The sequence below is a fragment of the Calonectris borealis genome, chromosome Z, assembly GCF_964195595.1.
Source record: "Calonectris borealis chromosome Z, bCalBor7.hap1.2, whole genome shotgun sequence".
In the NCBI taxonomy this organism is placed as follows: domain Eukaryota; kingdom Metazoa; phylum Chordata; class Aves; order Procellariiformes; family Procellariidae; genus Calonectris; species Calonectris borealis.
In genome coordinates, this window is record NC_134352.1 from 66,114,069 (window position 1) to 66,136,979 (window position 22,911).

The 22,911-nt window shown below is 41.4% G+C and overlaps 1 protein-coding gene across 1 annotated transcript in view; it reads right to left on the bottom strand.

Annotated features, from left to right (window-relative positions):
• Positions 1-881: 881 nt before the first annotated feature.
• The window catches only part of RAB3C (RAB3C, member RAS oncogene family), a 133,005-nt gene continuing 110,975 nt past the window's right edge, over positions 882-22,911 (bottom strand). The window contains exons 3-4 of the mRNA XM_075136396.1: positions 14,467-14,591; positions 882-2,552 (exon numbers count right to left, since the gene is read on the bottom strand). Of these exons, the coding sequence (XP_074992497.1) occupies positions 2,365-2,552; positions 14,467-14,591 (313 nt within the window). The 3' untranslated portion in view covers positions 882-2,364. The remainder of the gene's footprint in view (positions 2,553-14,466; positions 14,592-22,911) is intronic.

Below are 22,911 nucleotides of genomic sequence, written 5' to 3' on the forward strand. Positions count from 1 at the left end.
TTGTTACAATGTGCACAGGAGATGACCATTTTGCAGCAAGAATCCCGGAGCAAAACTGGAAGAATACTTGCACTCGTAGCCATGCTGCATCATCCAGGATACACCCAAGCTCATGTAATATGTGACTATGTCCTCCTCTCTCCTTGCCTTGCCTGAGATGGCTCAGACTAGTAATACAACCTAAACCTTTTCTAAAGGACATGAGGGCTGAAGCTGAGTGCTGTCTCAAGGCCTCCCTGCTCCTTTTTCTCCAGCAGGAATAACTGCACATAAGAAGAAAAGAATGGAAAACTGCCCACCATCTCACACAAAGCTTCCTCAGCTTCTTATGACTTCTTTTTCCAAAGCAGCTGGTACCCAGTGGGTCAAGAGGTATTAATGAAAGTCTCTCAGCACAGTTATCAACATGCTGCCTTAGATGGAGGAGAGAAAAGCAGCATCCCTGGAGAGAGGCAGGGTTATGGTTGGGATAGCACATGCCTCTTCCCTCTGGCTGCTCATTGGCCCCAAAGTGGGGGCTGTCCCAAAGGACAGTGCTTTCTCTTCATGGAAGTAAACAAATGAAGTCCAGTCTCCATGTCTACTAGGAAAACAAGTGCTTAAGTAAACTAGCTAACAGGACGGAAGATGGTTTAAAACCCCAGACTGAAGAAAGAACAGTTATTCATTTAAGTGAGGCAGCCAATGTAGCTCCCTGATGGCATATTCATTTTACAGGTTATTTAAAGTAAAAAAAAAAGGTAAAAAAAAAGTGACCATTTCTCTTAGTGTGTTTCAGAGGTTATATAAATTACCTTCAGAAAAAGTAATGTCTGTAGAGGGATTTCTTTGCAGTTGTGAGCAGTTTGCAGTATCTTGTGTTACTTCCTTTTTTTTCATTTGTCTTCCTATTTTTCCCATTACAGACAATTTAAGAAATGTCAGTCTTGTCCTAAATTCTGTTGAATTGGAACAATAAAACAGTTAACACTTCTTCAATTATGCCATTTAGTTAAAAAATGGCACTGTGACACAAGTAAAGCAGTTGTACAAAGTACTCCAGGGCACAGATGTAAGAAACCACACTAATTACTAGAGGAGTACTTTTTAAAGCTGTGAAATATGACTATTTTTAACACTTTATTAAAAAAGAATTTGTGTACTTTATTCTGCTATCTTCACAGCCTTTTGCTGATCTTATAAATGTATTTGCCTAACACTACAAATGTTGACAATTTTTTATTACTCTCTAAGTTTTTAAAAATTTTGTGAAATTCTGATTGTCTTGTCAAAACAGATATCCTCATCAAAGTAAAATTGAGGTCAAACTCCAGTTCACTGGCACCAGCAGCACTTCTGCAATAGGTCTGAATAAAATGCAGGCATTTGTGGCCAGTGTGGTGATGGTTGTCTCAGTGACTGAATGGGAGATGAAATTCCTGAAAATTTGAGTATGCAGGTTTGACAGCAACTTGACAAGACAGTTTTTGGCTATGAACCACTGAGCATAATGGATTTGGCTCTGTCAGGGGTAATATAGAACTGTGTGGTTAATATCTCATGCAAGTAGAAATGAAAAGAGCTAGTCAGCCCTCCATTACTGGGGTAGGTACTAATGGGATGTCTGTAATGATGGAATGAGAAATTAAGTCCAGTTTCAGAAAAGTATTAGATAGACATGCAGCTCCCGTGGAAATGTAAACATACCAGCTATCTAAACAGGATGAAGTACCTAGTATCTCTGAGGGTCTGCACTGAATACCCACATCCAGTTGAAAACTCACAGGGAAGTTTGGTGTCTTTGGGTCCAGGAACTAACTTCTTTCTAACTTCTGCAATTTCCAATCAGCCATGATGTGTAATATAATGAATGCAGATTTGCCAAGGCAATACTCTCCAGGAAGTGTCCCTTATACAAATGATCTGGACAGAATGAGGGATTGGCTCACTAGAGGAATATTTCTAAATTGATTTTCAGTCAGGAGAAAATATAAGTGGCATCAGGAAGCTTATTCTAAAAGACGTTGGCCACTACCCTAAGGATTCAACTATATAATTTGAAACTGATGAAGCAAGAGTCAATTCTAGGCAAATGTGGTCTGAGGACATGGCACCAGCTGAAGTAAGTGTAATATAAAACAGTAAAAAGAAAAGAGAAACTAATAGCCATCCTGCATGCAAAAGCCAGATGCTAAAAAATGGATCGTCCTTTCAAACTAATAACTTCTCCATCTCCATATGCATACTCAACCAGCTGCTGATGTAAAATAAAACACTTTTCTCCCAGATAAATTAATAAAACAGTATAAATAAAGGCATATAGACCATTCATAAATACTCTGTTGGCAACAGAACACACTGGAGCTGCCTTTGCTGATAGCTGCATTAACAGCCGCAGTTGGGCTGCTGTGGAGGAGGGGTGTCCTTTAGCCGTGTGTTCTGCTTGCTGGCAGCAATAGTGGGATCCGTCTCCAGACTTTCCGACATTTTGTCACAGATGATGTCCACGAGTCGCTCAAACGTCTGCTTGACGTTAATGTTGTCCTTGGCACTTGTTTCAAAAAATTCAAATCCTAAGAAAATAAACAACACGTTTATGTTCAATGCATATTCCAGTATCTCCAATAAATATACAAACTTCTGTTGGGCAAGGAAGAGTGGAGAGACACTCAGAAAGCAAACATGTGAGAGCACACATATGAAAGAGTGATACTAGAAAAGCAGTTAAAATTATAACAGAATCAGAGTAAGTATACTAGTGCTATTTGCTTTATACCAAGCCAGATAAAATCAACTGGCCCAAATACATTCCCTTAGACAAATTCTACTTTAAAACAGTTTAATCTAAAAATTGACACCAGTTTGAGAGTATTATTGTTTTAGAAATGCCCTATATATCCAGCCATTAGGAAGGAATAATCTACTGCTCCATCTCTGACTATTGTGTTCCTCTGAGCATTATTCAGCTGGAAACAGCCACAGCCATCATGTCATTAACCTGGTGCCAAAACAGACAACTGTATTTGAAAATAACCAGGTAAAAAATCAAGCAAGACAAGCAAAGATTTCTGCAATTTGATATCTACTTAAGTTAGAGATGAATATGTGGGACCAAAGGGACTCCCAACCCCACAAACTAAACTAATAAAAAAATACATGAATGCACATAAGGAAGAAAACTTCCTGAATTAATTTATAGAGAAGGACTTTTTATCTATCCATTCCCAACAACTACCCCAAAAGCAAAAATCAGAGCCATCCTTAACTCAGAAGGGACACTGGAAGCCTTTATGGAGCAGAGCCAGCTTTCCTAAGCTCTCTTCTTTGCCCCTCTTTGTCCCATGTCTCATCTCCCATGTCTGGGCCTCCTTCATCTGGGCCAGGTTTGCAACTTGCTGGTCAGCCTGCAATGCAGCAGGCTTCTGCCAGCACTGGGTCTTCCCATCTTCTTGCTTCCTTTGCCAAACATTTGTCTTTTTTAATTGTTTGGTTTCTAAGCCTTTTTCCCCATGCTCCACCTTTTCCCACAGTTACCACATCGCTCACCTGAAGGTTCCCTGGTAATTTAAAATTTTCTCCTACTTCTGTCTTTCCACTACCTAATGGTTCAATATTAAAACAGTTTACAGAACCTGTAATCCACCAGCAATTTTACAGAAGTGGCTTAGCCTTTGCACAACTATTTTGATTCTTTCTGATTAAATCTGTATAACAATGTGCAACTATCACTGTGTTTAATTATGAGAAAAATCCCAGTAAGAAAATGTCAATCACTTGAAACTCTTGGCAGAGGGCAGAAAACAGCTTTTTGTGGTGTTTTTTTTTAACGTTGTGTGTGTTTTCTAGTGAATGGGCTAATCTTCTGTTTCGAAAGGTCACTTGAAATTCAAATGCAACTACAAACATATTTATTCAAATAAAATAAAAATAGACACTACAGCTGTGGTGAAATCTATGGAATTTCAGTTACAATTTTGATGTAAGAAGGAAATTGCAGTCACAGTAGTGGTGTAGCTGGTATCAGGCTATGCCTGTATACGCATCCCATCAACTTAGTCATTAATTGCCTGGGTGATCCAGGACCTCCCCAGCTAGACCCTGCATAGATGAGACAATGTGCTGACCTGAACTCCCAGCTGCCTCCACAACAAAGTATTTGCTTTATTCTTTACAGGAACAGTACAGGTGGGAATTTTGGACAGTCCCCCATGCAGCCCTTGCTGTGCATAGGCCATCTGATATGAACTACTTATATGCTGATGGGCATGCTGATGGGCTCCCCGCAGGCAGTTCCTGCTGTAGAATGGATTCAGCTGCACATAGGTAAGACACTTGTAGGTGGTCTGTGGAAACCGTTCTTGCAGATGCAGAAATGGTCACACAGAACAGTCTTTTGAAGCCAGTCAAGCCAGCTGAGAGATGTTTTGTGCACAGTTTAAAGTAATGACTGCCAAAGGATCATGGTATGTAGTGGGCAGTAGGACCATCTGGATTACAAGAATTGAGCAGAACAAGAGTTCAGAGAGTCCCATTTGATGCAGCTGAAGACACCATTACAAAGACCCTTGCAACGGAGGCTCCTGGTGCCATCCGGACAGCAACTGACTGTCCTGTACAGGGGATTCAATTCCCCACGTGAGTGTTCCCTTATGCAAAAGATCCCAATAAATTAGAGTGGTGTTTCTTTTTTTTTTGCTTGTTTAACAGAAACTCTCTCGGTGGAACAGTTTCAAAGAGATATGGAGCATTTTTCCTAGCAGAGTATGCCTGGAATAAATATCTGAATTCTCGTTGTTTTCCATTTTGTTATGGAATATTTTGCAGGCCTTTTCCCCCATGACCTCTCCTCTCTTCCTGACTTGCAATTATTTTACTAATAGTGCTTAGACACCCTAAGATTCTAAAATGCCTGTGTCTGAGGCCCTCAAATCTATGTCTTTTAATACTTTCTTCAGTTTTTTTTCAACTGCTCGTTATTAATGGAGAGAAAAAATTATTGAGTATAAGCCTGAAGTGAGGAAACTCTCTGGTGATGCTCAGGGCAACAGAGCTCAAAGAACACAATGTTCCCACCACCTGTAATGATCTGTACTGCCGATGTGGATGAGACCGGGCAGAACAGATTACTGCAAAGATATGACAAAGCCCAAGAGGCAAGTGGGTAGGTAAGGCAAAACAGAGCTGAAACTGAGAAAATCCAAAATATGAAAGTGCTGCCTGAACATACGAACAATGTGTGTGGAACATGCATCAGGATGTTCTAATTTAAATGCCTCTTTTGTGTTTAATTCAGTTTTCCCTTTGCTTTCCTTACACTACATCTCTTTCCCTTATCTACCTTCTTCCCAACAGTATTGACTCAAAGAAAGCTGGCAAGCTCTCAGCAGCCCCCGCAGAGCACTACAGCAGCAGGGGCCAGCCAGGACACTGGCATGGTGCTGTTGTTCACCTGGTGAGCTATAATGCACACAGAGCAGTTTAGATAGATGCCCTGAAACACATGAAGAGCCTGAATTACTGACTTTGTTCCCTCTCTGCCTCACACTTGTCCTGGGTGTGCAGAGGCTTCTTCATCAATGCTCATTAACACTTGTTTATGCCTGCTTTCGAAAAACAAGGAAGAAAAAAACCCAGAAAGGAGAGCCATATGCAAAGGGAAGAACATTCTGCACCCTCTCATCTTCCTGAGAAAATGTGATATCAAGAGGATACACTACCTAGCAAATTTTAAGCACAATTCGACAGACAATACGGACAAGAGCTATGTTAATATTTCACCAGCTGATCTGGAAGACCATCTGGTTTGAGCGTGTTTGCTCACAACCAAGACAATTTTATTTACCACCCCTGATAATAGCATCATAGAATCATAGAATCATTAAGGTTGGAAAAGACCTCTAAGATTGAGTCCAACCAGACACTACCATGCCCACTAAACCATGTCCCTAAGCGCCTCATCTACATGTCTTTTAAATACTTCCAGGGATGGTGACTCAACCATTTCCCTGGGTAGCCTGTTCCAAGGCCTGACCACTCTTTCAGTAAAGAAATTTTTCCTAATGTCCACTCTAAACCTCCCTTGGCGCAACTTGAGGCCATTTCCTCTCGTCCTATTGCCAGTTACGTGGGAGAAGAGACCAACACCCACCTCGCTACAACCTCCTTTCAGGTAGTTGTAGAGCGCGATGAGGTCTCCCCTCAGCCTCCTCTTCTCCAGACTAAACAGCCCCAGTTCCCTCAGCCACTCCTCACAAGACTTGTGCTCCAGGCCCTTCACCAGCTTCGTTGCCCTTCTCTGGACACGCTCCAGCATCTCAATGTCCTTGTAGTGAGGGGCCCAAAACTGAACACAGGATTCAAGATGCAGCCTCACCAGTGCCAAGTACAGGGGCACGATCACCTCCCTGCTCCTGCTGGCCACACTATTTCTGATACAGGCCAGGATGCCGTTGGCCTTCTTGGCCACCTGGGCACACTGCCGGCTCATGTTCAGCTGGCTGTCAATCAGCATCCCCAGGTCCTTTTCCTCTGGGCAGCTTTCCAGCCACTCTTCCCCAAGCCTGTAGCGTTGCCTGGGGTTGTTGTGGCCGAAGTGCAGGACCCAGCACTTGGCCTTGTTGAACCTCATACAGTTGGCCTCGGCCCATCGATCCAGCCTGTCCAGGTCCCTCTGCAGAGCCTTCCTACCCTCCAGCAGATCAACACTCCCACCCAGCTTGGTGTTGTCTGCAAACTTACTGAGGGAGCACTCGATCCCCTCATCCAGATCATTGATAAAGATATTGAACAGGACCGGCCCCAGTACTGAGCCCTGGGGAACACCGCTCGTGACCGGCCGCCAACTGGATTTAACTCCGTTCACCACAACCCTCTGGGCTCGGCCATCCAGCCAGTTTTTTACCCAGCGAAGAGTGTACCTGTCTAGGCCATGAGCCACCAGCTTCTCTAGGAGAATGCTGTGGGAGACAGTGTCAAAGGCTTTACTGAAGTCCAGGTAGGCCACATCCACAGCCTTTCCCTCATCCACTAGGCGGGTCACCTGGTCATAGAAGGAGATCAGGTGACATCCCTGATGTTATGTTACGTTTAACAGATGTCCTCAAGGGTGTGTTCCCACAATAATTATCCTTCTCTGAAGACAAGCTTGAACTGTGATTCTTAGTGCTGCTCTTGCAAGTGCCCTGTTCAATCCAGTATTTTGAGGAGTAGTAGGAGACTGCAACGTCAGAGCAAGAAGTGGCTGCAGGAAGCTGCTCCCTTTGTAATACAGCAGTGTACAAAAGGCAAAATCTAGGAAGCTGTGGGAATTAATCATTTAGCAATGTCATAGTATATAAAGGAGAGGAGCTAATGATGCCTTATTTTCTTGCATTTGCATCCTGTGTGCAGTTCTGAGGGGGCACTGCCAGGCATTTATCTTCTTGCCTGGTCTGAGTAGTATCTAATAAGATTTGCATTCTCATTGCAGGCTGTCAGTCAAGGCAACGGCAAGACCTTTCTCCTCTGCTCAGATGTCCACTTCCTCAGAACTGTTAATATCTTTGAGACTTCTACCCCTCTCTCACAGAAAGACAGACACATGTGGCATGATTGCAAAGGTCATCTCTCCTAGGAAACTTGTCTGAAAGTAGCTGGTGACCATTGCTGTTCTTCAAAGTATCTCCTACACCTGCAACTATGGTAGCAGATCTGGTTACACTGTGCTCTGCTTTGTAGACCAGCTGGATGGGACCTCTGCAGTCTAAACAAGCCCAAGGGCTGGACTATGTTAAGAAAAGTATTAAAACAACATTAAGCCCCAAAATACGACTTTGCTAATATTACCTCTGCGAAGAGCAGTGCTTTAGCACCATTCTGGATAGAGCTAATGTAAAGACTGTTAGCAGAAATGCTGATATATTTATCCAACCCCTAGGGTGGCCAAATGTGTAAAAAAAAAAAAAAAAAAAAGTAAAGGGGGACTCTCAGCTGTGACAGAACAGACAAACTTGAGGGGCAGTTACTGGTAATGCTATAGCGAACACCTTCTTTTTCAGTCTTTCAGAACAGAAGGTTTCCATATAAATTCCAGTTGTACTGGTTTTGATTGTGGCTTCCAGATACCTTTTAAATGAGTGCATTTGGGCAATAAATTAGATTCCTGGCAAAGAAATTTTTTTTGTTTGTTTACATGAGACATTTGTTGAGCAAACACAATCCCTTGCTTCCCATTGTCATTAAGTAACTTTCCTGTAACACAGCTCCAAATGCATGAAAGCAACGGCAGGTTGGCATTTCCCCACTGTAAAAAATCATCCTGGGGACAGGAGCCTTTAATTGCTCTGCCAATACCCTGTGTGTGTTGTAACTAAACAGAAGACTCTGTTGTCAGTCAGTGCTCTCAGTCTGTCTCCTTCCCCTGGCACTAACATTTGCTCTTTAAAAAGAGCTAAAAAACAGTGAAGGGTGGAACTATGAACAGGCATGTTCCTGCACAGCCCAATTATTTTCATTTCTAATGCAAAGTTAGAAACAGCCATATGTCCGTGCTCTCAAAGCTGCTGGCGACCCTGCCTTCTGCATCACGGCCTCCAGCCAGCCACAGAGGCAAAACAGAACTTGCTGTTCTAGCAAGCTGTGTGCTGAGGTGCCAAGTCCCACTTGATTCCCAATTTAGATGGCAAAATTACAGCCCTAAAAATGCCTCTTCAGTTGCTGCCTAAGCTCACAGATGCCCAATACCTCCAGTGTACCCACAGATGCCTAATGTACACATTACCCCGCAGGGCTCATCCTCCAAGGCAAATGAAGGTTCACGCTAGTCGTGGCGCCTGGGAGCTGCTGTCTTGTACCCCAGCCCTGGCGGGATTCAGAAACCAGTCATGTTCCTGCCCCACCTCAGCAGCCCGCCCGGTCTTGCAGGCTTGGTCAGATCACACAGAAGTGCTGGATGCTGAATTGCACCCTGTATAAACACAGAACACTGACAAACGCTCCACTTTCAGGCTTGCTGGGATGCTAAATGGGTTTAATTTGAAGAAATCTAATCACTCCTGAATCGTGTCTCTGGCATCTCCCCAGCATGACCATTATGTACATACATGCCTGAGCCAACAACAAAATGAAAACAAAATAGGCAAGGCAGGCTGATTTTGGTTTGAAGTGAGAAATTTTCTTTTCGTTTTTGGTGGAATTTCTTTTCAAAGCACTGGGAATCAAGAGAAGGAAAGAAAGAAAAAGCTGAAAATAAAGACTTTGAGGAAGAAATGGCCCAAAAGAGATGAGAAAAGAAAGGATGGAGAGGGGAAAAACACTCCAAAATATACAAAATAAGGTATATGTTAAAACCTGAGGTGTAAAATGACTACCCTTCTGAGTGACAAGCTGTGGAGGAGCACTGAAGCCCCGGGCACTGCTGACGCTGGGGCCCGTAGCGTTCAGAGCCCTTTGCAGGTGTGCTGAATGCAGTGTGAGGGCTGGCTTCTGCTGGCCCTTGCAGAAAGGAATGTGAGAGCTCACCCAGAAAGGACCTGTTTCGTTTTGTTTTCTGACATTGGTTGGTGGCCTCTGGGAGAGACAGTGTGCCAGGATACATTTAGAAAGCAGGTGAGTGCACCCTAAGGCATGCTCAGATGTGCTGGATGCCCCCAGCCACGAGTGACCCCGGGTGGCAGAGTGTAAGAAACGTGGAGGCACAGAAAATCTGTTGGGAAGGGCACTGCCCTGAAAACTGCTGGACAGAACATAAAGCCAGAGTAGATTTTAGTGGGACATCACACTAGATGATCACCAGAGGTCCTCCCTTCCAGCTATCATTTCTATGATACAACAGCTCCGTTTCCCAGAGCCTTAACCAACCTGAGTCAAAAAGGTGGGACAGGACGAACAGGACCTTAGAGAAAAGGTGGCCAGACTTTTGGGGCAGATCTTACAGTACCCCACCTAGTAGCTGGTGCAGCATGAGCACAATAGGCATGGTTTGGACCTATGGTAGAATTGTACTTTTGCAACAACCTTAGGGGCCCTGGTCTTAAAGATATAATATACTCTGTAATGGCAGTATTTGCAATTAAAAACTAATGAGTGTGGAAATAATGTGTAGCACACACATAACAAATAGGAATTGTACAGAAGCACATGAGTAACCAAAGAACACATATAAGATTATGTACCTAATTTGCATGTGCAGCAAAATGTCATAAATAAATGGAGAAACTGTATGCCATTACATATGCTGTACATCGCTATATATGCAACTGTCCATTTGCATATATGCAACTGTGCAGTTACTCAGTCTATTCAAAGCTCTGTGTAAACCTCTGCCTGCTAGTCCTTTGCCAGAATGTAAATCACAATATATCATAGAGACCACAAATAAAAAGGACCAAGAAATTCATGCCATCTGTGAGTCATTCTTTTTATTTCTATTCTGACAAGTGACACCAAACTTTCATGCACATATGAAGCTTTGAACTCAGCTGACATGCATGAGATGAATATGTCAAAAGAGTGAGTAATGCAGCTGGCAAGTGTGCATGCATTTTGCTTGCAAGAAGTTCCAAGCACTTTTTACTAAAATGCTTTAAAGCATGTAAGTGCTGACAATATTGGGACTTCACTCAATAGCCAATGCATGTAGTGCTGAGAGCAAACATTCAGGAAGAGACAAAATAGCATAAATGTTATGATGTTCCACACCCCTTTTTTTGCAATGATTAGTGAATAAACTTGTTTAAATGTGTTTGCTGTGATTCCTGTGTCAATATTAACATTACGTTAGTTCTCTCTACTGTCTGGTTTGTCATGTTTCTATATTTTCTCAGTATGATATCTCTGTGAGATAAAGTTACGTGACTCAACTGAATTTATTTGATCCTGTCTGTTTTCACCTCCTTCTAACATTACTCTTTTAATGATGCTATTATGTTAAACAACCATGAACTAATTTCTGAAAAAAAGCTGTACCACTTACAAAAATTACTGAATAGGGTGACAAGGAATGGCTAAGGTGTGAGATGGTCTTTGTGTCTGGAATGATGAAATAGTCTGGGAATTTCAGCCTGGAGAAAACGGAGGGGTATGATAGAGGTCCGACAGGTTACAGAGCAGGTAACAGCAAACAATTGTTCACTGTTTCTAACAGTGAAAAAACATCAGATAAAACTAGCAAGTGGTCATCAATTCAAAGCAGAAAACTCAGATAAACTGCACATATTTAAAGGATGTTGTGGATAGTAAGATTTTATATGGTTTCAAAGACATAATTGGACAAGTCCATGGAAAAAATCATGAAAGGGTTATTGAATATGAAGATACTGCCTTTGGTTCATAAGACCCATGAATATAATTTGCTACAGTCTGGGAAAGTATCACTGTATGTTTGCCCTCTTATATCTTTCAGAAGGCACTTCTGGCCGTTACCGTAGGTAAGGTAGTACACTGCTTGCTGCTATGATCTGTCGCCAGTGTCATGCCCTATGTCATTAACAACAAACTTTAAAAAAACGTAAAATGGAAATGAGACAAATTCTGTCTTCATAAACATTCTGTTAATTTCCTTTCAAGGTCAGATCTGGTTTTGTTAACCATTCCTTCTCTCTTTTGTGAACTTCCATCAGTGTTATGAGAGAGATACTCAGAGCTACCACAGGATACTTGCCTAGTTTAGCCAGGCCTTCGCAGGTAACGAGGCCTATTGCTGGTTGATCTAAACCACTTGTTCGGGTTACACTTGAGAAATAAACCAGCACTGAGATTTAAAGAAATGATTGATTACACCTCATTAATAAAATTGAAGGCCACACTTTTCAAGGAGGTCAGCAGCCGCAAAAGAGGCACAATTTTCCGATAACGCTGTTCTCAACAGGACACCATGTTGCCCTGAGGGTTAAATGCCCAGTGCTCTTTTTGACCTTCTGAAAACCCAGCCCAAAATGTACATGTATTCATTTTCTCAGTGACTTCAAATAAACCAGGGCTGAAAATAAAACCACACTTGAGAACAGAGTGTTTCACAATATGTTCTTTGTACAACACTCATGCGTTGCGCTTGCTTGTAATTGTGGCTGCAATCAACGTTGCAGACCATGGCATTCAAAGGACCCACAGTCTTCAAATGTCTTGCTGGACACAAAAATCTATATTGTTATTTTTAAAACTTGCCCGCAAGAGATGTTATCAACTCATTGGCAGAGAAAGAAAAGACAGTCCCAAGTGTTTGACACAACACGTGCCCTTCAAACGGGCCAATGTGGTCAGAGCACTTACTACAATTCAGGGAAATTCGTTCTTCTGCTTTTCCTGACACCACCTCCCACAATCTCTGAGCAGATTTAAGAAACGATTGCAGCTGTACAGGAAACAAGTAAACATTTGTGTGTGCAGTTTGAGTCCAGTAAATGACATATGGGATCAGAGCCACAATTTATCCAATACAATAATCTGCCCTTGAGATAGCCACAGGATGTGTACCTGAGAAAGTAAAACCCCAGAGTAGATAAAGATGGGAACGAGGATAATCTGCTTCCATAAAGATTGATTTCTAAATCCCAAGAGTCTGAGTTTGCTTTAAAGCAACATGAGTTTTGATATCTATCTCATTACTCTTTTTTTTTTTCTTTTTTTGCAAGCATTGATTATTACAGCTGAGGAATCTTGACTGTACAACATGCAAAGTTCCTTCTCATCTTGCTAAATTCATGACCTTGGGGATTCCTTGTCAACTCACTGCATTAATCTTTCTATAGGAAAATAGTTCAAGGAATAGAAATTCAGATTAGTTATGTGGCTTGAAAAAAAATCTTGAAACGCTACATTGCAAATTTATGTCCATCGCCAGACATTTTAGTGCCTGATCTAAATTTGGGGTAAAAGTATACAGTTACACTTTTTAAATCTCTTTCTCCATTGAATATACTTTCCTAGCTCCTATTAAAATGAATAAATATTAGAAATGCTTACAGAGGGAAGAACAGATTATAGAAATATATATAATGTGACAGGTATTTCTGTAAAGAAAAATATTGTCTGTTAAAGCAGGTGCAATGGTAACCATTTGGGTTTTGTTGTAAACAGTTTTAGAAACTCAGTTCTGCACAAATGTTGGCAATTTTTCTGGACATAACCTGCTGTTAAATCTTTTCTGTCACCTTTCAAGGACTAATTCATGGTCATTTTTAATGTATACTTTTGAGGTGTGCTTTTACAGATATGTAATGCTTACTTAGACAGATGCGACAGGAAGATATATTATTCTGATGAATTTATTTACCAGGACAAGCAATTGTACAATTAGAAAAATTATTTAAAAAAATAAGATCAACGAGCTATGAATATACATAAGTTAAGAACCACCAGCATGGAATTAGATCCAGCACAGGTGGTACACTGTGAAATGCCATCATTTCTCTTTGTTTCCCATGCAGTTACTCTTAAAACACCTTTTCCCCTAAACACCTATATAGGAAGAGTGACAAGGAGATCGTAGTCACACACACATTCACCAGACTGAGCCTTTACCACAGTCAGTTTTAAAAATAATAACAAACCCTTGCCCAGTACGGCACAGAAATTGATCTCCAGTGATGCCAGGGTTTGATTTGTGCACCAGCTGAGCATGCTTTCCAGAGATCAGCAAATTTGAAGGAAAAAAACAGGCTGGTATGATGATGATGATGCTCTGGAGATTTTCCATTACAATTTGGCCAGTGACACCTCAAAAACATTTCATGGTATGAAAGGGTATCACTGCTGGGCAGAAACAGAAAGAACAGAGATGTTCACAGCCCCATAATTTTCTGTGTGGACAACATTTGCCTCCTAGAGGGAGACTTTATGAAACAGAGGTTCATGTTATTTACACCTCGGTAAATGTGCAGTAGATGAACTGTTAGCAGTGGGAGCTGGATATTGGCGTCTTTCTGTTTTGGATTATAGGTAATGGAAATCATAACCTAAATGTTCTCAACTTGCAAAAAAGTCTAGTTTATATTTTGAGTAAGCTGTTTCTTCAATCTCTCCTCTCCTCTCCTTGTTTTTTTTTTGTTGATTGTTGGTGGTTTTTAAAAAATTTTTCCCTGGCTAGGAGGTATCTGCCTATAGCTATAACTATCGAAAAATATTGTATAATCTTGCTGCTTATCACAAAGGCCATAATGTACTTCCTATCTAAGCAGCAGCATAAATAATGTTTTATCAGATACATCTTTAGCCTAAGCCAGCCTCTGAGGCAGCATTGGTCTTGTGGACACTTTTAGATGACAGACATGTCACAGTTCTGCATAAGGTCGTCCCTGGACAGATGTCCATTCTAACGATGTTACAGTATTAGTGATATCAACAAGGGCAGTTCAGACCTCAGACTGCAGAAACAAAAGGGAGGCAGTGTATGAGTATTCCTTTACAGTGAATGTATCACGAATATTTCATTACAAGTACTGTGGCAATTAATAACATTACTTTGTGCATTCTCACAAGCAATCATAAAGCTTTTGTCATTTCTTTTCTTACCAAGTTGCTCTGCTAAATGTTTCCCTCTCTCAGTGAAGATTACCCGTTCATCCTCCATGTCACATTTGTTACCGACCAAAATAACCTGGGCATTATCCCAGGAGTATGTTTTGATTTGAGTTGACCTTAAAAGAGAGACACAGAGAGAGAGAGAGAGAGTAGTCAAAGCAAAGCAAATTCCCCTTAAATCAATTTCAAACAGAATTCTAACAAGACAAAAAAGACAATACTGATTTTGACATCTAGGGTAACACGATTCTGTTTAATTCTGGATTTCAGATAAACTAAGGATTATCTGTCAGGAATTATTATTACAGGAATAATATCAACACAGGTTTTACTTTTGCTTGTGAAAAGAAGACGGTCTTTCAATATTTTCTCCTGCCATCAACATTCTTCCTATATTTTTAGAAAGAAGTGGTGACACTTTCTCCTACACAATTAAAAAAAGTATTTTCCCATTTCAATGCAAACTTTATAATCTAAAATCAGAGCTTTGAAACAAAATCAACAGCTTATTCATTTCTTGTCTTTAACCTTTTAAAATCAGGATCTAAATTTATCAGCAAAACTTCAAAGCCATTCTGTCTTCCTTCTGTTGTTTCTCTCCAGCACGTTGCACTATAGCTCTTTGACCTACCAGGACGACATCAACATTTACATTGTGCATTAAGCCATGGACAGGGGCTGAGTTTGAACTTTGATTTACCCTCCATTTAAATTATACAAGTCCTAACCATGACTATAGCTGAACTGGAGTATCTGAGGCCTTGAAACACCATGGGACCTTGCGTGCTGGTGGTGAAACAGCTTAGCCTACAAAGCTCTTTTCTGCACTTCGAATGTGATGCAGCTAATGGGCAACTTAGGAGCACACTCGTACCACCTCTCAGTTGCTGATACTTAGGTAGGAGGGAAAGTTCCACGTTCTGGCTCCAGGCTCAGCCATGAGTGATGCTGCTGGCTACCACCTTCTAACTGAGAGCAGTATCTGCCCTTGAAGGTAACGCAGGGTGCAGCAAGCTTACTATAAGCACTTACCCTTTGCCTTGGACTTGTGACTATGTCTGGCTTTAGGCTCTGAGTCAAGTGCTTGGTAGGATATTAATATATCTTCTGTCCCCAGATGATCAATGGAGAGAGAAAAAGATGTAGAGCATCTCTCTCTCTCCCCCCTGCCCCCTCGCCCCCCCCAGGACAATACAGGCTGCTTAGGAAAACTGCACTGAAATAGAAACTAACCTGTCTAACTACACATTTAGGAGAGGGAGCCCTGGAAGGGAATCCTGTTGTGTATCAGGGCTCTGGGTCTCTGTGAGAAAAGATGAAATAACTTCAAAAATCTGTCTCCTAAGTGTTTTGGAAGCTGGTCTGTGTGGGTGCTAAGTTCACTAGTGACCCCTTGTCATAACACAGCCGTTATCTCTACATATTCAGATCCTTGTCTGCAAAATATTTAATGCACAAAGAAGATCATGATGTAGTCCGACAACCATTTCTAATGAAAGTCAGAAAATGGATCAAATCTTCCCAGCTGGCTTTGCTTATACAAGACCAGAGGGATGGACATGGGCAAAACCTGCTACAGCTATCCTTGTCACTCTGGGTCCAATGCCATTGCCTACAGGCCCCGCTGCATGAGTCAAAGCACCTTTTAGCCATGTGTGATGGGTTTGCAGTGCCAGGCAGAGGAATTTAAGGGGAAGGATCGCACTGCCTTTAGGCTTGTTTTACTTCATCAGAATGACCAAAAAGAAGCTCAAGCAAGCCCCAGGCATTTTGTGCTACAGATTGTTCCCTTGGGCCTGCTCTGATATTTCCTTCAAGAAATGGACACTGTGCTATTTTAAATTTTTATATTAATTTGAGTAGGCAATCATAAGGTACTGTGACCAAAGCAGAGGTCAGACTTCCCTGTACACTTATATTTTACTAAAGATACAATTGCTCAGAAAAAAGGGCACCGTGCATTCATTTTGGCAGAAATGTTCTTTTGGAACCATGCTGAGTTCTTCTGGAATTTGTGGTTAAGCAAAATAGAATTATTATTTTTTTTTTTTAACCAGAACTACATTTGTCACCATAGCAACTTTGCAAATACTAGTAGCTCAAACGTCAGAGGATGTTAGTCTGTTAAGGACTCTAAAAGAGCTTAGCTTTGAACAGTTATGAGTTGGGGGTCAGTTTGTTCCCCTTATGTCAGCAGGAAATTGAAGACATTTCAAAAGCAAAATATACAGTAAAAATATTAAGCTTTACAGAAGGAATTACTTGCACATTTTGCAAAGGTGAAATATAAGAAATTGATGAATGAAGAAATACAACCCGGAGAAATATCGTCACACCAGTGTAAAGAGAATTCATTGAGCCTTGTTTTGCAGACTTTTGCTCCAGAGCCTTACATGAGTTTCTTTTCTTAAGAATGTAACCCCCTTCATTTTACTGCAGCCAGACATGATTCTTCATTCTATGAACTATGAACCTGTGCATTCAAATGCTTCTCATTACCAAAGCGACTTATTTTATTCTTAGACTTTTTTATCTGGTTTGCTTATGTTTCATCTTCTAGTTATAAAGAATTTTTTAAGCAACAAGAGAAGAGATCTTGTCCTTGGTAACAATTCCAAAGGCTTATGTTTTGCAAAAGACTGTGGTGCAAAAATACGACTGACTGACTGTGAAAATCAGTCAAATGTATCCCTACCCAACCCCACATCAGTAGGAGCTTGGATTCAAAGAATATAATAGGCTTATCACTGTTATGTTTTCTTTCAGACATTTCCACTAATGACTTCTATAGATTTTGATTCCCACAATTCTCCACAAAAGCCAACACACAGGTCACTTAAAAAAGAGATTTTGCTATTCCTTGCATACATGACCTTTCAAATGACCAAGGCTTCTGATTAATCCAAAATACAAACCATTGTCCTTGTAAAGAAGTTTAGTCTCAGGAAGATTGAAGACATGAAAAGGCAAAGCTGATGTTTGCAGTAAGCTGAATACAGCAATTCTTGTTCAGTCTCTCTCTCATTCTGGTGTGTGTCAATAGTAATTTACCCTGTAAATCTTTTACATTCTAGTTGTATGGTAGGCAGGCAATCTGCAACATGCTTGAATTTTTGTAATGTATAGACACCAGAGAGGCAGATTAATGCAGGAGTTCAATGATCCATTACAGTGATCAACACAAGACTTGTTCTCCCTGTGTTGCAATTCTGCCATATTCCTTCCCAGAAAAGAGCACTTGCTGAATGCTAACTAAAGCAATGCTATTTGCCCATCTTAAAACACTGCTGTATCTTCTATTACTGGTTCAAAGTACTGTAAAGTTACGTAAATAAATCTCCAAAAGAGTTTTGGACTATTATGACAGAAGACTGTCAAAGACAATATGGAGGCCTTTTTCCTTTGTTTGACGGAATGAAATACTATGTGAAAAAACACAAAAATCCTACTTTGTTTGAAATGAACCCTAAAGGAAAGGCAAAGTGAAACAGTTCACATTGGCACACATTCGTATGCACACTGCTTCAGTATTACTGTGCTACCTAGTTCTGCTCCTAGGAAATGCCTTGTAATACTTGTAAGTTCACAAAATATTCTTCTGAAAATATTGCTTTTTAGTTCAATAGAGTATAATGAGATTTTGTATTGCTGCCACTTCTAACACTGTCATTTACATAAGGAGAGAATAAAACCAGTGTTGCCTAGGCAAAGCTATCCACTGTTACCTCATCTCTCATGAGCACACAGGTTTCAAATGGTGAACACACCATTATAAAGACCAAAGACTCTATTATCATGCACTACCCCCCTCCAAATCTGCCAAAAAAATTAAATGCCAGTTCTGGTTATAACCAAGCATAGTGAAATGCACCTTCATGACAGAGAGGAAGCAGTAGGTGAAAGGTCTACGTTGCAGCACATTCTCTTTTAGGAAAAGATCAGGTACAATCTTAAAGGGCTACATCTGTTTTCAGGTAAGACTCTGCTTGAGGTCTATAAAAGAATCAGTTTCATAAAGAACTTGGTTCTAGCAGTAAGACTGAAACCAACCATGAAAGAACAAAAGAAGCAGGAGACTAACCTTTGTGCAGCAGCGTGACCCTGCACCTCTGAACATGTAAGAGCTTCAAATAATTGTCCAGGCCACAATGGTGGTGTGTCTGTGCGTGCTCCTGTGGGCAGCTGACAAGGAGTATTGCACAGCATGATAGAGTGGGGTTCAGAAATACACAGCCCCATCTCGGCTGAGATAGCCAAGATGCTGGAAGCCAAGGTAACTAGCACAGAGCAATATGGGAGCACTGCTGTGATGTTACCATTGTGCAAACTAGCTTGTTCACGTTAAATTACGTGGTAAAAGCTCATCTGCACATCCACAAAGGAGCACAGAGAGACAATGGCAGGTGGGAGAGCCCAAATAATATCCTGGCCCTGGCTGCTTCCAGGCCTATCGCAGGAGCTGTCAGCCTGCCAAACGCCCGTGTCCACAAGCCCAGAGGAGCACAGGGGCACAAAGGCAGGTGACAACCCAAATTAAGGACTCAGAAGAAGGGACACCACATCCAGGCCCCACCCAGAGCTGTCCCAGGAGAGCCTCAGCCCCACTGTCCAGGCATGAAAACTGTCACCACGGCTCAATGCAGGAGGCTTGTATGTCCAGGTGCCAACAACTGGGGAGGCTGGGATCCAGGGGCAGCTACTGGGCAGACTGAGTGTATGAGCCCAGCTGATGGAGGGACCCATGCTGTATATATGTCTACACAGATATATATTCTCACTAGTGGACCTCCATGCTGCTCTGCAAGGGAAGGGAGCAGGATAAGGCTGTTGGTGCTGTTTGTGTTTGTGGGAGCGCTCTGTGTGTCTGTCTCTGATCTGTGTGGCTGGCCATGTATATATGCATATACATGTGTTGTACATGTGTGTGTTGTGTGCATATGCCTGCTGAGAATACATCTTCAGCCTCACCACTGGTTGGACTTGGGGCATGGAGCTGCAGCAGCCTTGCCTTTCTCGAGCTGTCAGATCCAGCGTGATATATTTTCCCCTAAGAGTTCAGAATTAGCTCGGCTATGCCTGGGTAACACTGCATTATACCCTGGAGAAATTGCTACAGAAGCCAAACCTGCCACCTTGCTGTACTCTGTACATTTCAGGTTGCACCCAGTGATTGGCATACCTTAGGGTTCACTCTGAATATATCTCCAGAGGATCACTTTTTACTAACTCATATATGTCCAGAACAAACATCAATCTAATCTGGAATAGTCTCTAGTATATTCCCACCCACAGACAGCAAGGATAGCAAACAGATATATTCAATAAAGATATGCCCATATAGTAACTATATCAGAAATATGAACTTTTAGAGACAGTCACAATCTACACAACACTGTTTGGACCTAGAGTCCTCCAAGGATGCCTGCTATCCCTAGAGGGGCTGCTTTCTATGGGCTTTTTAGATGAATTATGTAGTAAGTCACATGCACTGACAGCAGAGAAGCACGCTAATGAAAATGCTCCAGAGGGGGCCATGTATAATGTTTATTCCAGCAAGTTCAGGGAACATGTTGTACTTCTGATGTTCTGGTTTCAGAAAGGAGTACACAAATAACCAGGGTGCATCATCTTGCCAGGAAAACAAATAAAAAAAACCAAAGCAAAAAAACCCCCAACCTAAAATCGAATTAACAAAACCTCTACCAAAACTTTTTTATTTTTTGAAGTTGCTGTTATGTTGAGTTCATTGATTGATCCTTAAAATTCTCCCATCTCTGTCTATAGCATGATGCCTCCAAAACCCCTTAGCTGAACTACTAGGGGAACAGCGTAGTGATGGGATCTGGGGCGGGGGGGGGGGAGTCCAGGTTATCTATTCTAAAACTTTCTCAGTTTGTTTAAGTATTTGGTGAGGGGGAGTGTCAGAGAAGCAGCTATGAGTTTGGAGGTATATCCAAAAGCATTCAGTGTCCCCACTTGAACTTGCTTCCTTTATTTGCAAGTGACCGTGCCAAATGCCTGGCTACCTCTGAGCAGGAAGGCTTGCTTTCCAGCATTTTCAGGAGACATAATTTTCCTTCTGTAATTGAGGCAATGGAGGGTATCTTTCCCGCCTTCCAGTCTCCATCCTATAGTGTGGAAAGGTATGGCACAGCCCTTTCCAACCCCTGACACATATTGGGATGGTAAGTGGAAGCTCTGCCATTCCGATCTTTTCAGGGGACGGGATCATGTCAGGAGCCCTTTCCCACCCTCCTTGTCTGTGAGGAGCTGCTGGCACTCTCCCCATGCAAGCCGTCTTTTCCACAGGGTGAGTCTGAGGTCTCCCTCATACTACCAAGTGTGTACCATATGCTCTATTCTTTTCCCCATGCCCTCCTTTATGTCTCCTATTATTTCCAGCAATCCTGATAGGTTATGTGCCTTAGAAATGCCCCTGTATGTTGGAGTTTTCCCATCTCCTCTCTCTATCCCACTCATCTTGGGGAATATGATGGAGATGGGGCCTAGATCGGATTATTCTATACAGCACGATAAATGATTGCAATGCTCCATCTTGATGGCCATTTGGAAGCTGGCTCTGTACCAGCTGCTCTGCACTTGGCGCTCAGACCCTGCTGCAGGGAGGGCAGGGAGAGAGGTGGCCTCAGGCTTTCCATCTGTTCTCCAGTAAATAATCCATTGTTAGTGGGAGACGAGCCATCCAAAATGTATAAATCTACCAACCAAAAACCCCAACTCAACTTTCCGATTGGGATTTTGAAGACAGTGCCGAGGTTAAAAATTTGAAGCACTCTGAGCAAAAACAAGACAGAAGATCCTGCAATACTTGAAAACTAGACTTTCTGTGGCCATGGTTACTGGCATAGTAGGAATATACTAGAAATAATTAGTAATAACATCGGTAATGATAAAAAGAAGATCCTAACATTTGCCAGAACTGATGAGTAGCTGGGGGGATACAGAGCCCCAAGAAACAGAACTAGCTTTGAGAAACATCTCAGGATCATTCCTCTCTTACTGATGAGGAAGATCTGGATATTTGCAACTTTTAAATCCAGGCTATTGCTACTCATTCTGGCATGCTCCAGCTGAGGGCCATAAAAGCTAAATGATTATGGCTAATACAAATTCTTTTACCTCTTGAATTCATGAATCCCTTTACAATTATTGAAGCAATTATTGAAAACCAAGAAAAGCAATCAATAAAGGAAATAATTATCAAAATAGAAAGCTGAGGTAGACGAACCTGTGACAGGAATGGGGAAATTGCACCTCAATCCTTCTCATGGAAGATTTAAATCTAGTGGACATCCTAGCATCTCCACTTCTATTTAAAATAGATGACTGAATTTGCGATGCTTATTTTCAGTGATGGTACCAGCACCTGCTGACTGCAAGTGCTTATTAACATGTGATAGAGAACAGGCTGAGATGTCCCAGCAACACGGGAGTATTGAACATGGATGGAGGGGGCAAAGAAGGGGAAAAAAGGAACAAAATAAATTTCTTCCATCTTCAGTATCACAAAGCAGCAAGGGAAAAGGATCTGGGGAGAAGTGGATGTAATAGCAAAAATGGGATATACCAACCCCTTTACTCTTGCAACAGACCGGGGTATATTAATATGGGCCAGGACTGACTGTATTTGAAGGCTCAGTTATTGTTTATACAATATTATATTTTCTGTCTGGGTTGAAACGCAAATGAATGAAAAATGCCTTTTGTGAAATAAGCTGATATTGAAGAAACCAGAATACCAATGACTCACGACTTCCTTCTGACAGGCTTTATCTTCCTTGTGCAGAGCCAAAGAGTGCACACCATGCAATGAAATGCTACACGTTTAACCTTCCCTTGGAGGAAGATAAATTGATGATGCAGAAGCTGCATGACAGATGTGACACTAACAAATTTCTGGTTCATTTTCAGCCAGAAGGCTAGTCAAAATGCACATTACCCAGACTATCACAGGTTTTCATTGTTCTAGTAGGAAATGCATCTACTTTAAGGAAAATAAATCTAGCTTTGCCAGTGAACAAAACACAAAAGCTACCTTAACAGAAGACTCCACTACAAGTTTCTGAGGCCATAACTTCATTTTAGAACACCATGTGCCACATTTCAGTTTTGACAGGTTATAAAGATAATCAAAACAAATCCAGTTCTTTTGGAGGGTAAAACTGAGCTAATCTTTAATATATACATTTTGATAACATTATGTAAGCAAATGTGACATTTCATTTTGCAAAATGTTTAGTTACTCAAAAAAAAAAAAGAAAAAAAAAAGAAAAAGGAGAGAACAAGTAAAGATGTAAGAGCTGATATTCTCTGTGTGTTGTTGACATTTATTCTTACGTAAATATCTTAGTGATAATCCATTACCATAATTGTAATGAGGAAGTATATGCTTGTTCAATAATGTCCACTCTGGGT